This window comes from Lycium barbarum, chromosome 3 (genome assembly GCF_019175385.1).
Source record: "Lycium barbarum isolate Lr01 chromosome 3, ASM1917538v2, whole genome shotgun sequence".
Classification (NCBI taxonomy): Eukaryota; Viridiplantae; Streptophyta; class Magnoliopsida; order Solanales; family Solanaceae; genus Lycium; species Lycium barbarum.
Genome location: NC_083339.1, coordinates 119,208,224 through 119,222,293, shown reverse-complemented (window position 1 = coordinate 119,222,293; position 14,070 = coordinate 119,208,224). Strand labels below are relative to the sequence as shown.

The 14,070-nt window shown below is 37.8% G+C and overlaps 1 protein-coding gene across 1 annotated transcript; it reads left to right on the top strand.

The window, feature by feature from the left end:
- The first annotated feature begins 9,846 nt into the window (after positions 1-9,846).
- LOC132632044 (protein phosphatase 2C 51-like) lies at positions 9,847-13,272 on the top strand. The gene is made up of 3 exons (XM_060347842.1): positions 9,847-10,875; positions 12,071-12,176; positions 12,607-13,272. Exons 1-3 carry the CDS (start codon positions 10,147-10,149, stop codon positions 12,969-12,971), a joined length of 1,200 nt encoding a protein of 399 aa, XP_060203825.1. The 5' UTR covers positions 9,847-10,146; the 3' UTR covers positions 12,972-13,272.
- The last annotated feature ends 798 nt before the right edge of the window (positions 13,273-14,070 follow it).

Below are 14,070 nucleotides of genomic sequence, written 5' to 3'. Positions count from 1 at the left end.
ACTTTATTTCGAATGTGTCACGGCTTTTTTTATTATCAATTTAGGATGTGACACTCTATAAACAATAATAAAGACTAAGATAATAATTATAAATATAAATAGAAACGCTTTAAATATACAATATTTACTTAAACTGTACAAGATTATTGTATATACTAGTGGGTCCCACATATAGTATGTCAGAGACTATCCTTAGGCCTAAGGCTCATACCTGCCCCACCGCCCTCGCCATCATCTCCATCGCCCTTTTTCCTCTTAATAACAGGGCGCTCCAAGTCATGATCATCTTCTCTTCCCCTCGCCCTTGTGCCCTTGACAATAACGTGCTTCTTCTTGGGATCTAGTCCCGCTGGCACGCTCAGAACCTCAAGCTGAGTTGGGTCTGGAAACTCGACCTCTTCCTCGTCGGGAGTTGCCACCGCAGGCGCCGAAGGATGAACCTGAAATATATATAATAATTAGTACCATTTCTTATTAATATTGAATACATTAACGTTTGTTGAATAATCAAACATGTGTATCGACGGGCGCCTGAGTAGGCTCCTGAGGTGGGTTTGTAGTCTCCTGAGATGGGTCTGGTGCTGAATATGATGTAGTCTCCTGGACGAGATGTTGTTCGAGGTCCAAATAAAGGTTAAAACAATTAAGTTAATATTCACCTTATATTGAATAAAATTGATTTTAAGTAAAAAGCTTACATGTGGCTCGATAGTCTCATCTGAAGACACCTCTGGCTCGGTAGGCTTATAAGTAGGCTCCTGAGTGGGTCGATCTTGTGGACCCACTGAGGTCGAATACTAAAATATGAAAAATTACCAAATAATAAGTAACATCTATATTTAAAATAAGTACTTTAAATAATCAAATATGTATTTTAAATATTCACCTTATATTGAATAAAATTAATTTTAATAAAAAGCTTACCTGTGGCTCGACAGTCACATGGGAAGACACCGCTGGCTCGGCAGGCCCATGAGAAAATGCCTGAGTGGGTCACTCTTGTGAACCCACTTGCACCGAATCCTAAAATATGAAAAATTACGAAATAATAAGTAACATATACATATATATATTTAAAATAAGTAATTTAAATGATCAAGTAAGTATTTTAAATACTAATCGGGATTAAAAAGTCATCGAAATTCCTCTAAATACTAATCGGGATTAACACTGAGCGGCCTTCGATGACGAGCGTAACGCCACACAGGCCGCTCCTGGGTCTTCATACTCCTGGGTCCATCTAAATTCCTCACAGGCCGCTCATCAGCAAATGACGAGCGTAACGCCACCCAATCGTCGTCATCACGCTCCTCCATGTACGCATTCTGGCTCGACTGAGATGAAGACTCAGGAATCTCAGCAAGTAGGAGCGCCGGCGTAAACGTAGGTGACTGTCCATCTGAGCTGCCACTGGCGTGGAACGGCTGCGGATGGACTAGAACGGGAACGGCCTCTAGAATGGGAGTGGCCTCATCTGCCTCATCTACTAGATGGTATCCTCCACCACCAGGTCCTCTAGCAGCAGCACCGCGTCCTCTGGCAGCACCACGTCCTCCTCCTGGCGCTGCCTAATACTCAGTGTTATATCCAGCATTTTGCACGTTCGGAAAATTTGAAATAATTGTGACAAGTGAGAGACAAGGCCATACTTTTATCTTATTCAATATGTAAGATGTTTATGAAAAATGTTGATGCGGAAATATGGAGGAAGGCTAAGGGTAAAATCGGAATTTTGGAAAAAAAATTGTTTCATGAATTACAAAAATTAGCCAACTAATTGGGCTCAAAAAAATAAGAGAAAATGAAGCCCAAAATTTTAGGGGTGGCCGGCCATAGTGCCAAGGCCCAAGCCCATGGAATTTAATTTTTATCCATGTGATAAATAAGAAAAAGGGCCATAAACTTCTTCATTTTCAAGAACTTTCAAGAAAGAGAATTGAGAGCCAAGAACAAGGGGCCATTTCGGCCAAGAGAGGGAGAAGATGAAGATCAAAAATCTTGATCAAAAAATTTATTTCTTCTAGTATTCCTACTAATTCAAGGGTCCTCTTCAACGTGGTATAATTGTTGAAACAAGAAAACCGCTCTTTGTCGCAAAATCACAACCCTAGCTAAGTTGAGAAGTTGTGAAGAAAGGTAAGACTTCATCCTCTTTTATGTATTATAAATGGTTCATATATGTTGTAGTGTGTAGGAAAGGATAAAACTCATGAGAATATGGAAGTTTGCATGGTGGTCATATGAATATGTATGTGGCCGTGTGTATGTATATGTTGTGTAGGCAAGATGAATTAATTCTATATGGCATTCTAGTTGTGGTTGTTGTGGACTCTATATTGGGAATGAAAGTTTGATGATTTTGGTTGAGATTATGAATGTTGGGTGTTGGCCGTGTGGCATGTGGGTTGTATAGGAAAAATGAATAAATTTCTATGTGATAATTTGATTGTTGTTGATATGTATTCTACGACGAAAATGAGAATTTGATGGTTTAAATTGGTGTTAGAATGGTTACGGACTGATTTGGAAGCCAATGTGATCTTGGTGTTGTTTCTTAAATTGCGAGAATAATGTTGTTAATATGCATATTGTTAGTGTAGTTCATGAATTGGGAAGATAAAAACGTGTTGTAAATGTTCTTGTTGGAAGTTGATGTATCAAGTAGAAGAGAAGGTTACTTATGTTAGAATGCATTCTAAATTGATTGTGGATGCTGTTGATAATGTGGCCGAGTTCCATTTTCGGATTGTTGTGTTTTTGGCCGAGTTGAAATCTCGGGGATGGTATATTTACAGGGGAGATGCTGCCGAAATTTCGGCAGAATATAAGTGGATTTACTTGAGAAATTAAGACAAGTGTTGATTTAAGATTAAATTCCTAAAGGCTTATAATCATGTTTGGTAAATGTGACCATTTGTAGATTTTGAAGAATTTGAAACTTGAATTTGGAGAAGCTTAAGAAGCGGAAAAGGTATGTAAGGCTTCACCTTTCCTTCTTTTGGCATGTCTTAGACATATTAGGTTTGGATACGAGCCTCGGGGGCGATTCTATTCCTAGAAATCCGAGTTTGAATTTGATCCTTTTTTATTCAATAGAATTGAATCAAATTCTTCATGCCTTGTTGGAATAAGTGTTGAAATATCTATAACTTGCCCAAATGGAACCGAATGACACTAAGACCTTCATAAGTGACTCCATGAAGCTTAATGTATGAAATCTGTGTATGCCATCTCGACTTGACCCGAGGTGGGCCCGTAATCCCCGAGACCTATTTGTGTTGTCCTATTTGATTCATTTCCGTACCATAATTAAGGAAAACTTTTGGCTATTGTTCCGAGCTTGTTGTGATTCGTATGCATCCTCTGAAATAAGCATCTAGAAACTTCGATATAAGTATTCTGATTTGACTATTCTGATATAATAGTCCGATACAAGTGACTGGGCATGAGTGTTCCCAATTCTAATATAAGTATCCTGATATGAACATTTTGATACAAGTAATTCGATATGAATATTCTGGTATAAGCATCTTGAGATAAGTGCTCTAATACGAATATTCTGATATGGACATGTAATTGACATAAATAATCCGTTATGGTTATTTTGATACAAGAATGCTAACGTAAGTATTACGATACAAGTATTTGGATACCAGTATTTGATATAAGTATCTGATATAAATATTTTGGTATAAGTATTCTATTATAGGTAATCTGCTAATAATCCGGTAGGAGTATTCTCTGTACACTTTGATGTCTTGACTTTCAGATAATAGCATGTTCGACTATTTCATTGAGTCTTGATTTATATGCATTTGGTTTCTCACTACTCTGCTCGTGCACATGTTATGATTTCCTTCGCCGAGTCCCGGGCCGGTATGTATCATGCGGATGGTTCGCCGAATCCCTTGTTTGAGGGCCGGGTTCCATATATATAATTCCGGAGTATGATGTGTTCGGTTCCGGGGTACTGTGGTATATGTCCGTCCCCGGTTACCGTGTATACGGAGTATGATGTGTCCGGTTCCGGAGTACTGTGGTATATGTCCGTCTCCGGTTACCATGTGACCGGTCCCCGGGTTCTCGTGGTATTTGTCCGGTTCCCGGGGTACCGTGTATATGTATATGGAGTATGATGTGACCGGTCCCCGGGTTCTCGTGGTATCTGTCCGGTTCCCGGGGTACCGTGTATCCGGTTCCCGGGTTCTCGTGGTATATGTCCGGTTCCCGGGATACCGTGTATATGTTATGATGTATGACGGAGATGTTCGGAGATATGAAATCTTCTAGAGTATGATGTATTATGGCGCCAGAGATGGGAGTGGCGACCATGTTCCTGTGCCCTATGCATGACTTTGATATGCATCATTTGTGATTGAAAAGTATTCTGATATTCTGGATAAGCTACTTACCTTCTGTATTTCTTCTGATATATGATGTTGACATACATGAATCTATCCACCGAGTCCCTCACTCGAGGGCCGGGACACGTTATTTGCACATATGATATGTATATACGGATCGGGCCGTACGTTCCACGGCAGTATGGTATGTATATATGAATCGGGCCGTACGTTCCACGGCAGCATGTGATATGTGTATATATATGGATTGGTTATATGAATATGTATATGGAGACATATGATGCCAGCACGTAAGGTCTGAATTTGGAAAGTAAGCGTTTTGGTACTCTGAACGATTTTTCTTATTTTCTGCACTTCTTCTGGCGCACAGCATCGGTATACATGATTTTCACTCTGAGAGATAAACACCCCTGTATTTTGACTAGTGTACACTTTCCTTGTACTGTGATTCCGGTTGTGATTCTGTCTGTTATACTTCTGTATTTCTGATTCCGACTATGACTCTGTTTACTGTATTCTGCCTTACATACTCAGTACATATTCCGTACTGATCCCTTTTCTTCGGGGGCTGCGTTTCATGCCACGCAGGTACTCCCAGATGAGTTGAAGACATTATAGAAGACGTCCCAGTGAAGATGGCAAGCTCCATTTGCTCCTGGAGAACTGCCGAGTCAGATAATATGTACTATGATTTTTGGATGGATGTTAGAGACTTTGCAGACAGAGTCGTGGGTATAGTATGTCAGTTGTGTATGCGGCTTCATCAGCCGATATGTCATTCTGTATTATGTGTTAAATTATGTATGATCATAGATTCTGTTTGATTTGGAAAGCATCGAACAAGCATATTTTGAGAGTTTATTATATATTTTATTTTTATTTGATTTAAAAAATCTACTAAGATTATGTGTGTCCCAAAGATCTGTGGGTTCGCTCGGCTTCGGATGTGGAGCCGGGTGCCCATCACACCCTAGCGGAATTAGGGTGTGACACTCAGCCTCTGGAACAGAATCATGCATGCGCCTAAACTCTCCTACCTGCCAGATATCATCCTCGGATATCTGTACCATCTCCGTTGCAAGCCCCACAAGCCCGGGGTAAGGCATATGCTCTAACCCCAATATGCGTAATCATCGTACGGCCACCAGGTGCATTTATTTTCAAAAGTTAAAAAAAAGTTATTTTTAAAACGTAAGAATTAATATAATTAAATAAATCTAAATACGATAAACTTACTAATGCCTCGTACTGCCCCACGAGTGCTGAGTATCCTACATCCCTTGCGGGGCGCAAAGCTGGGTTGCCGATCAATCGGCGTGTGATCTGATGATACCAGCGCATGTAATCCTGAATGGGAGTCAAATGGCCGACCACCGCTAAAAGTGCTCAACTTGTGCTGCCAACGGTTGAGTTGGACACTCATGAAAGCCTGAAATGCATCATCAACGGCGGCTCTATCGTCCCGCTGGTAGTGTCGGAGCTCATGACGAACATCAGGGGGTATACTCTGTGTATGCCCAAACTGTCGTAAGACGCGCTCGGGTATGTGGTCCTCAATGATGTTCAGGTGTATCAATGGACACCGCGACCTCCACACCCCCTGACCTGCCCTGCAAAAGGCCGACAACCCATCCAATATAACATCGTACGACGTCCATATAAATAGCTGCATAACATATAAATAAAAATTAGTGATCACTAAGTAGAAAAGACGTTTAATTAAATTAATAATGTAATGTTAAATAGTTTTACCGCATCGTCCGTCGTGTGATCAAGCTGGTCCCAGAATGGAAGAATTCTGTGGTGCATATCCACATTCTGGTCAAAACCCGCTGTCCACCTCCTCGCATAGGGCATGTCAATATCGAGGTGATGCCTAGGTATGGGCTGAAAAGGCAGCATCCTCTCCCATGCCCATAACTGTAAGCGATATTAGAAAATACGATTTTTTAGTCGTCGTTTCAAGAGGTTTGTTTACATTTAAGGAACACACACTTAAAATATTACCTGCAGAAGAGTAAAAAATTTACACACATCGCTAACAACACCAATAGATGCTCGGGATGGGTATCTGTAAAGGTACGCCAAAACAGCACTGCCCCAACTGTAGTCTCCCAAGCGGTCCAGATGCTCCAAGAAAACCAAATATCGTAAACTGACAAAGGCACTCGATGAATTCGGGAACAAGATGCCCCTGAATATAATAAGCAGGTACAAACGGGCATGACGATCAACAACGTCCTGCTGAGTGTTGTCCTCAACGGGAGGCTCTGCCTCCAAATAAGTGCAGAGTGCACTAAGCTTCACCCGACTCTGTCCCGACATCTGGCCCGCGGCATCAGCCACGAAGTGGGTGAGCCTAGTCAACTCTGTCACCCATGTACTACCAGGAGGAAGCTCGTACCGAGTGTATAATAGCTCTCATCTACCCGCAATCCAAACAGGACCTCCACATCCTGAAGTGTAATCGTGGCCTCACTGGTGCGAAAATAGAAAGTATGTGTCTCCAGCCTCCACCGCTCAACCATGGCCGTAAAAAGCGCCCAATCATGTTGTACCCGACCAACGGACACGCAACGGTAGATATCGCCCCGAAACAATATCTCTAAGACGCGAGGGTGTGGGGGGCGCTCGATTAAAAGAGCTCACGCTCTCTGCAGCCTACGGGGACGGACCTAGTCGATATTCCTATAGTACCAGCCCATAATAACTCTGACTTATTATTGTCTTGCAAAGACAATACTGATCTATCATCGGGCCCCGAGTGAACATTTGGATCCATGAAAGAATCGGGTCTGTAGAAACTAAATTTGTCATTATTCTTGAAATTAAAGAGAAATTATATTAACTAATTAATCATTTGTAGGGAATAGGTGAATTATGTTGTATTATATCTTGTGAATAATTAACATGGGATAAACAATTTCACAAATAAATAAAGTAACAATGCCATAATTAACATAATAGGAGATTACTATATTTTTTGTAACTAGTCTCTATGTACGTGCGTTGCACGGATATTTCTTGTCGATTTTTATAATATTATTTGTATTCTATTGATAAGCAACTTGAAAAAATAATATTTAATTATTATCTTGAATACAATATTTATTTTGAATGTATAAAAATCAAATATTTACTGCCTCGCACGATTCTGAACATTTGATTTGGTAATTTTGTTATCAATCTTTAGTAGATAGTCTTTTTCAAAAATTATTTTCACTCTCTAACCAAATATTGGAAGAAAATAATTATTTTTCAGAATAACTTTCGTCATATTAAATGTGCAGTAAATTTAATATGTGATAGTAAGGACATGGGGTTTTGAATTATGTGATGACAAAGACTTTTAAGTTAATTAGTTTGGTAATCGAAATTCGGCAGTAGTATTTGTTTAGAACTCTATTTTGAATATGTGATATACTTTTAGTTGACCAAATAGCCAACACAAATATGATAAAATTAGACAAAAAAAGTATATTCGTCGACCACATATTTTTCTAGAAACTTTGCATTTTATCGTTAACGTATTTATTTATGAAATTCATAATAATTTTTATTTCTGAGAACATAAATATTAAAAGAAGAACTTTAACTATTCTTTTTTAAGTTTAGTAGATAATATTTTTTTATTTAACATATATATATTCATGCTTTTAAAATAATATAGATTTAACAATTCATAATCAATTAACAAAATAATAATTCACAAACAATTAATAAAATATCAATTCATAATCAATAATTAACAACTAATTAATTAATAATTGCATATTTTACAAATAATAGTACATTAATATATTAAACAATTAACAAATTAACAATTCATAAACATATATCAAATAATAAATTAGCCAAAAAAAAAAATGTAACAGTAGCAAAAGCTACCGCCCAGCCCGATCAAGAACAAAAAAAAAATTGATTTTTTTTTTTGGAAATTAACGACGATTAAATGTTAAGCATGCTTAGAATATAATTTATATAACAAAATAATAACAAAAGTTGATAGTAGAAAACCTTAATCGAAGATTTTTGTAGGGTTGTTTTAATCAAGTTGTACACTGCTTTTTTTCAAAATTCGAGCTTAAAATCTTGCTCCTTGACTTGAATATACCGAGATTCTAAACTTTTCCGGCGAAAATTAATAGAAAATGACGTTATTTGAAGTGGGGACCACCTTAAAAACTCCTCCAATGGCTTCTTTTTTTTTTATCGTGTAGGGGACCAGTGGTGGAACCTATTGGAGATTTATGTTGCCTCTTATAGCGCAGTATTTTACTGCGCTAAAGGAGAGAGAGAAATATCCGTTAGCACAGTAAATACTTTTGTACCAATTTTTTTTTTTTTTGGTATTTTAATTCACTTAGATTTTTATTGGGTCATTTTGATTCCGAACTCTTAGTTATACTACTAGTATTACTTATACAGACTGTATAAAATAAATACCACCGAACAGTACGATAAAACCTAAAAACCGAATGGATCCCCGACACGTAAACAAGTAGGTGAGTTTCAAGAAATCATTACAACAAACACGTGTCCTATAAGAATCGGAGGAGTCAATATTCTAGTCCACCAAACCCGCAAAAAGTAGGATTCTTTCAGAGTTACCTTAGCAACTACGAGACGCCACTTGTCCTATTAGTAAGTCCTACTGGTCCCACCTCCACACCCAAGATTACCAAATGCTTTATGTATCTTTTGTTTTTCCTATTCCGTAGAAAATATCATTTAGAAATATTTAATCTTAATTTTTTTTTTTTATAAGATGATTTAGTCATACAAATATTCATATGACTTTTTTGAAAGCATAACTTTGTCTAAAGAAAAAAATTATCAGACTTCTCAAACATGAAAAACGTTACCTACCAAACTTTTCCTCGAATATGTTTGATATGTCATAATAATTTTTGTAATAACATATTTGTGTAATGTATAATTTGGTATGGAGAACGGGTATATCTGAATCACTTTATTTACGGTACAAATATTTTTGTATGAAAAATATAACAGAAAATATAATTTTGGTAAATAAATTTAAATTACATGTATTATTTATTTTAAAATTATAAATTTCACATTTCAAAATTATCATTACTCCATTTTTCAGTTAACTTGATTATAAATAGGTATATGTTATTTGATAGCGAAATTTAAGATTTAAATTTAAACATTTTACCATATCAAATATTATTCCCTCAATCCCAATTTATATGAAGATTGATCAGTTTGTGGAGTTAAATAATTTTTAATATAGATTTTTCTAGTATTTTATAATAAAATATATATATTTAAAAATTATATAAAAAATATAATAAGACTGCATAATTAATAATTCACAATATATAAAAAGAGTTGAAGAAATTATAATAAAAAAAAATTGTTTGACATACTCAAATTGATCAACCTTCATATAAATTTGGACGGAGAGAGTGCTATTTATTTTCCTTGAGATCCGTAGTGAGTATAACCAAACATCATTTCGCCACCTATTTCCTCTTCCTTCATCCGAACCGCCCACGTGTGCCGGTCCTCATCCGACTCATCATTGCGCTCTGGTCTCGCAACTGAACCGGCCGCTTCATCATCATCACGTGGCAACAATCAAACATCCTATTCATCATCCAACGGCTAATATTCTTCGCGGTCCCAAAGGCTAATATTCTCCGCGGTCCCAAAGAGTTGTTTAATAATCAACTCACTCCTTCCTTTGTTTTTGAACCTAATTATGCAAAATATCTTACCATAATCTTTGCAATGTATTTATCGTCTTTACATAAAAATGATTGATAATATCAAAAGTATGGCCCCGGCAACCGAAAAAGGTTGCAGATTTACGGCGTTAATGGAGTCCAGTGGACTAGCAGAAGTAGATTTGAATAAGAAGCGGCAAAATTTAACTCGACGAAAAAGATTACATGTACGTCGGTTGAACCTGTTGTGCAGTACGCCGTATTACAAGAAGAAAAACACAGATAACATTAATACAGTAACTGATGGTTTCGTTACTGATAATCAAGTTCAACTAGGGACATCAAGTGAAGTGATCGAAAAAGTAAGGGAGAGGTTGGTCACGTGCTGGTCACATGGGTCGATATCGTTGATAGGTCGAAGACGGGAAATGGAAGATGCAGTAGCAGTGAAGCTAGGGTTACTGACGAAAGGTAGTAAAAAGTATGATTATTTTGGAGTTTATGATGGGCATGGAGGGTCACGTGTAGCGCACGCGTGTCGTGATTTTTTGCACCGTTTGGTTATACAGCAACTTATGGAAGAAGAAGAAGAAGAAGATGATGAGAGTGTTATTATTAATTGGGAGAAAGTGATGAAGGAGAGTTTTCGTAAGATGGACGAAGAGGTGAGCGAGGAAGCTGGAGAAATGGCGACGATGGGATCAACGGCGGTGGTGGCGGTGGTGGGACAAGAGGAAGTTATTGTTGCAAATTGTGGGGATTCAAGAGCTGTTCTTTCACGTGCTGGAGTTGCAGTGCCTTTGTCTACTGATCATAAGGTATCTAATTAAACTTTCCAATTTGAATCAACTTTCGCACACCTTACCTATACTTTACCTCCCAAACCTCATATTGGGGACTTAACTGGGTATGTTATTATTGTTGTTGTATCTCCTAACTTCCACTCATAAGAATATCAGTGGCGGAGCTAGAAATTTCTCACTTATCTTAAAGAATATACAAAATTAAATATATATTCATAATTAATTTTTCAACCAAGAGTGTGCACCTAGGCTCCGCCCATGACGAATATCAAAAGTTTTTGTATCATTTGGTACAAGTCCCACTAGCACAAGTGCGGATTAAGGAAGAAGTCACGTGCCAGTTTCTGCCTTTTTTGGAGTTGAATTCTAGTCGATTTTGGTGTTCCTTCGTTATCAATGGGTTACTTTTGGCAGATTTTCGTACTATTTCACGTGTATGCTTGTATCAGTAGTAGTCCCCCCCGCCCCCGCCCCCCCAATAATGATCTTTCTTTTCAATGGAAAATACAGAGGGTAACATCAACAAACGGAAGGTCTAGCACACACAAATCCCTATTTTGACCATAGACTAGTAGGCAGGTCCATTCCGTGATAGAAGTAGCGGTGGATTGAAGAAAATTCATACTGTTCAAATAGAATGCACTGGCAATACAATTTTCCCCCTTTTTTTTTAAGAGATTTGGTTGCGAATACTGCCAAAGGATTGGCCCTACTGAAATATCAACAATGATTTCTTATTTGTTACAGTATTATTATTACGTATTAAATTAATTAGTATACTTTATATTTTTTTCATTGTAAGTCCAGTGGGGTATGGTTTTTCGCAAGTCCTAACCACAAGCGTGGCAACTTTTGTACACCTTTTAATATCCTTAGTATGTACACCATTTTTTATGATCTTAACTCGCCAAAGGTCTACAATTTTATTAGATGTTCATCATATTATTGGTCGAACAAGGAGCCATATATATGTGAAAAAATAACAAACAAACAAAAAAAAAAAAAAAAGAGAGAGATTCCGAACCTATAATTTTAACAGTATAGTAGGTTCCATGCTTAGACAAAAAAAATCTTGAATCCGCCTGTGGATACGGTAGAGATAAGTTAACTTGATACTCAACTTCTCTGGACATTATTTAGATTTGATAGCCAAGAAGATGTATATAATTTTGAATGGAATTGTTTACGTGCTGAGTTCTTGTACACGCAGCCTGACAGACCTGATGAGCTGGATAGAATTGAAAATTCAGGTGGGAAAGTCATAAATTGGAATGGACAAAGGGTCTTAGGAGTTCTTGCTACTTCAAGATCCATAGGTACGTCAAAACTTAGCTTATTGCACTTAATTGTAAGTCTTTCCTTGATTCTGATTTCTGTCGAGGCATCTAGGGGATGGATGACATATCAGATCATTATTCATGAGATGGAAAATTCACTGCCAAAATCGTGATCCAGTTCAACATTTTTTATCTTGTTCCGTGTATTCAGCTAGCTGTTGGAATGTTGTGCAACTTTTATATGTAGCCATACCAGTCTATCAGAACCTTCAATTGAATTAGATCTGGTCCTTGTGTATTTTATGAACATGAGGAATGCATTAATAATTAATTTACTGTTTGATGCACCCCAGAGCTCAGAGCACTTTGGAAAAAATTAAGAGGGATGACAAAGATAATTAACTTACTTTTTGATGCTTCTTAATAGTTGCAGAATGAAGTCTGTTATCTGACGAGGTTATCGATGCAGGTGATGTGTACCTCAAACCATACGTGATACCAGATCCTGAAGTGATGGTGAGCAAAATAAGTGATGCAGATGAGTTCTTAGTACTTGCAAGTGATGGTTTATGGGATGTTATTCCAAATGATGTTGCGTGTGACGTTACAAGAAGATGCTTGAATGGTCAAATGAGGAGGTTCTCCCAACAGAGAAAATCCCATAATGTAGATGCAGGAGATGAGCAATCAAGTGAAGTGGTGAAAGAAAGTCTCGCCGCACTGGCAGCTTCGTTCCTTGCAGAATTAGCAATTGCTCGGGGTAGTAGGGATAACATCAGTGTAATTGTCATTGAGTTGAACAGGTCTGTATGCTCAACTAGTCTAAGGTCTTAGCTTGGTCACTCTATGTTGCTTTCCCAGCCTTTGTTTGAATTGAAGGACCGGTCTTAAAGTGAAGTGGAATGAGTGAGCCAGGCTAACGAGATGGAACAACGTTTATGTCCACCATCTTTGCAGTATAACGGGGTATCCCTTTTTGTGTTCTTTTGCTAGTCTGCAGCTATTTATGGCATCACTTGCGTACCTTAGCTGCCTGCGAGCTCGCACCATTCCTTTCTCTTTGTAAGGTTTATGGTTGTATAGATTGACATTGCCATGGTGGTCATTCGCATTTGAATGATTATATTGTAAGAAAGATAGTCTCTAACAGATAAGTAGGCAATCTCAAAAGGGAATTCAGGATTTAAACTTAATGGGTTCAATCTTTAAGATTTTAAGCAATGAACTCATTGTACAGTTAAAATTGGGAGTTCAGTTTTAAGATTTATTGCTTATAGGTTCAAGTGAACCTGTAGTCCATAGGCTACATCCGTCTCTGCAGCAGAGTACTCAGAAGGGTAAGCAAATAGAGCACAGGAAAAACGAGCATATAGGTTGATATGAATGTCTTATCTCTCTATGAAGAAAGAAGTATATAGATTGAATCTTTCGCTTTTTTCGAGGCACATAAGCATTTTGGAGTCTGGCACAGTGGTACCAAGTACATAGTCATTTTTTTTCTTTTAGAAGAGTCTGTCTATCTTCTGTAGGGTCGTAGTGCTTCTTTTGAACATCACATTATGGTCGACAATGAAATGGCTCTAGCCCAACTCATGCAACGATTATTCTGAGTCTCATAAGTCGTATCTTAATTTCATTGTGATAGCCTGGTTCCACAGTAGGCTAAAGCAATGTATTAGCTATCGCCATGCCGATGAGTTATGGTATGTTATAATTTTGATGATTTGACATACACATCAAGAACTAGGTCCTTGATCAGGTTTCCTGAGCAGTATACGAAACATGACAGCTGGTAAAGCTGCTGCACTGTTCGGGCAGTGCTGCAGCAGCATAGCTGTATGTGTGCTGGGAGCTACTAGCTCTTGGAAAGCTATCATCTATGGTCACATGTTTTTCACATGCTCTCTACTTTGACTCTATACTTTGGTCTCAT

Excerpts from the sequence above, each read along its gene's own strand:
- LOC132632044 (XM_060347842.1), top strand. The coding sequence starts at position 10,147 with ATGATTGATAATATCAAAAGTATGGCCCCGGCAACCGAAAAAGGTTGC. Across the intron at positions 10,876-12,070 it reads CTTTGTCTACTGATCATAAG|CCTGACAGACCTGATGAGCT; the intron begins GTATCTAATTAA and ends TTGTACACGCAG. Across the intron at positions 12,177-12,606 it reads TGCTACTTCAAGATCCATAG|GTGATGTGTACCTCAAACCA; the intron begins GTACGTCAAAAC and ends TTATCGATGCAG.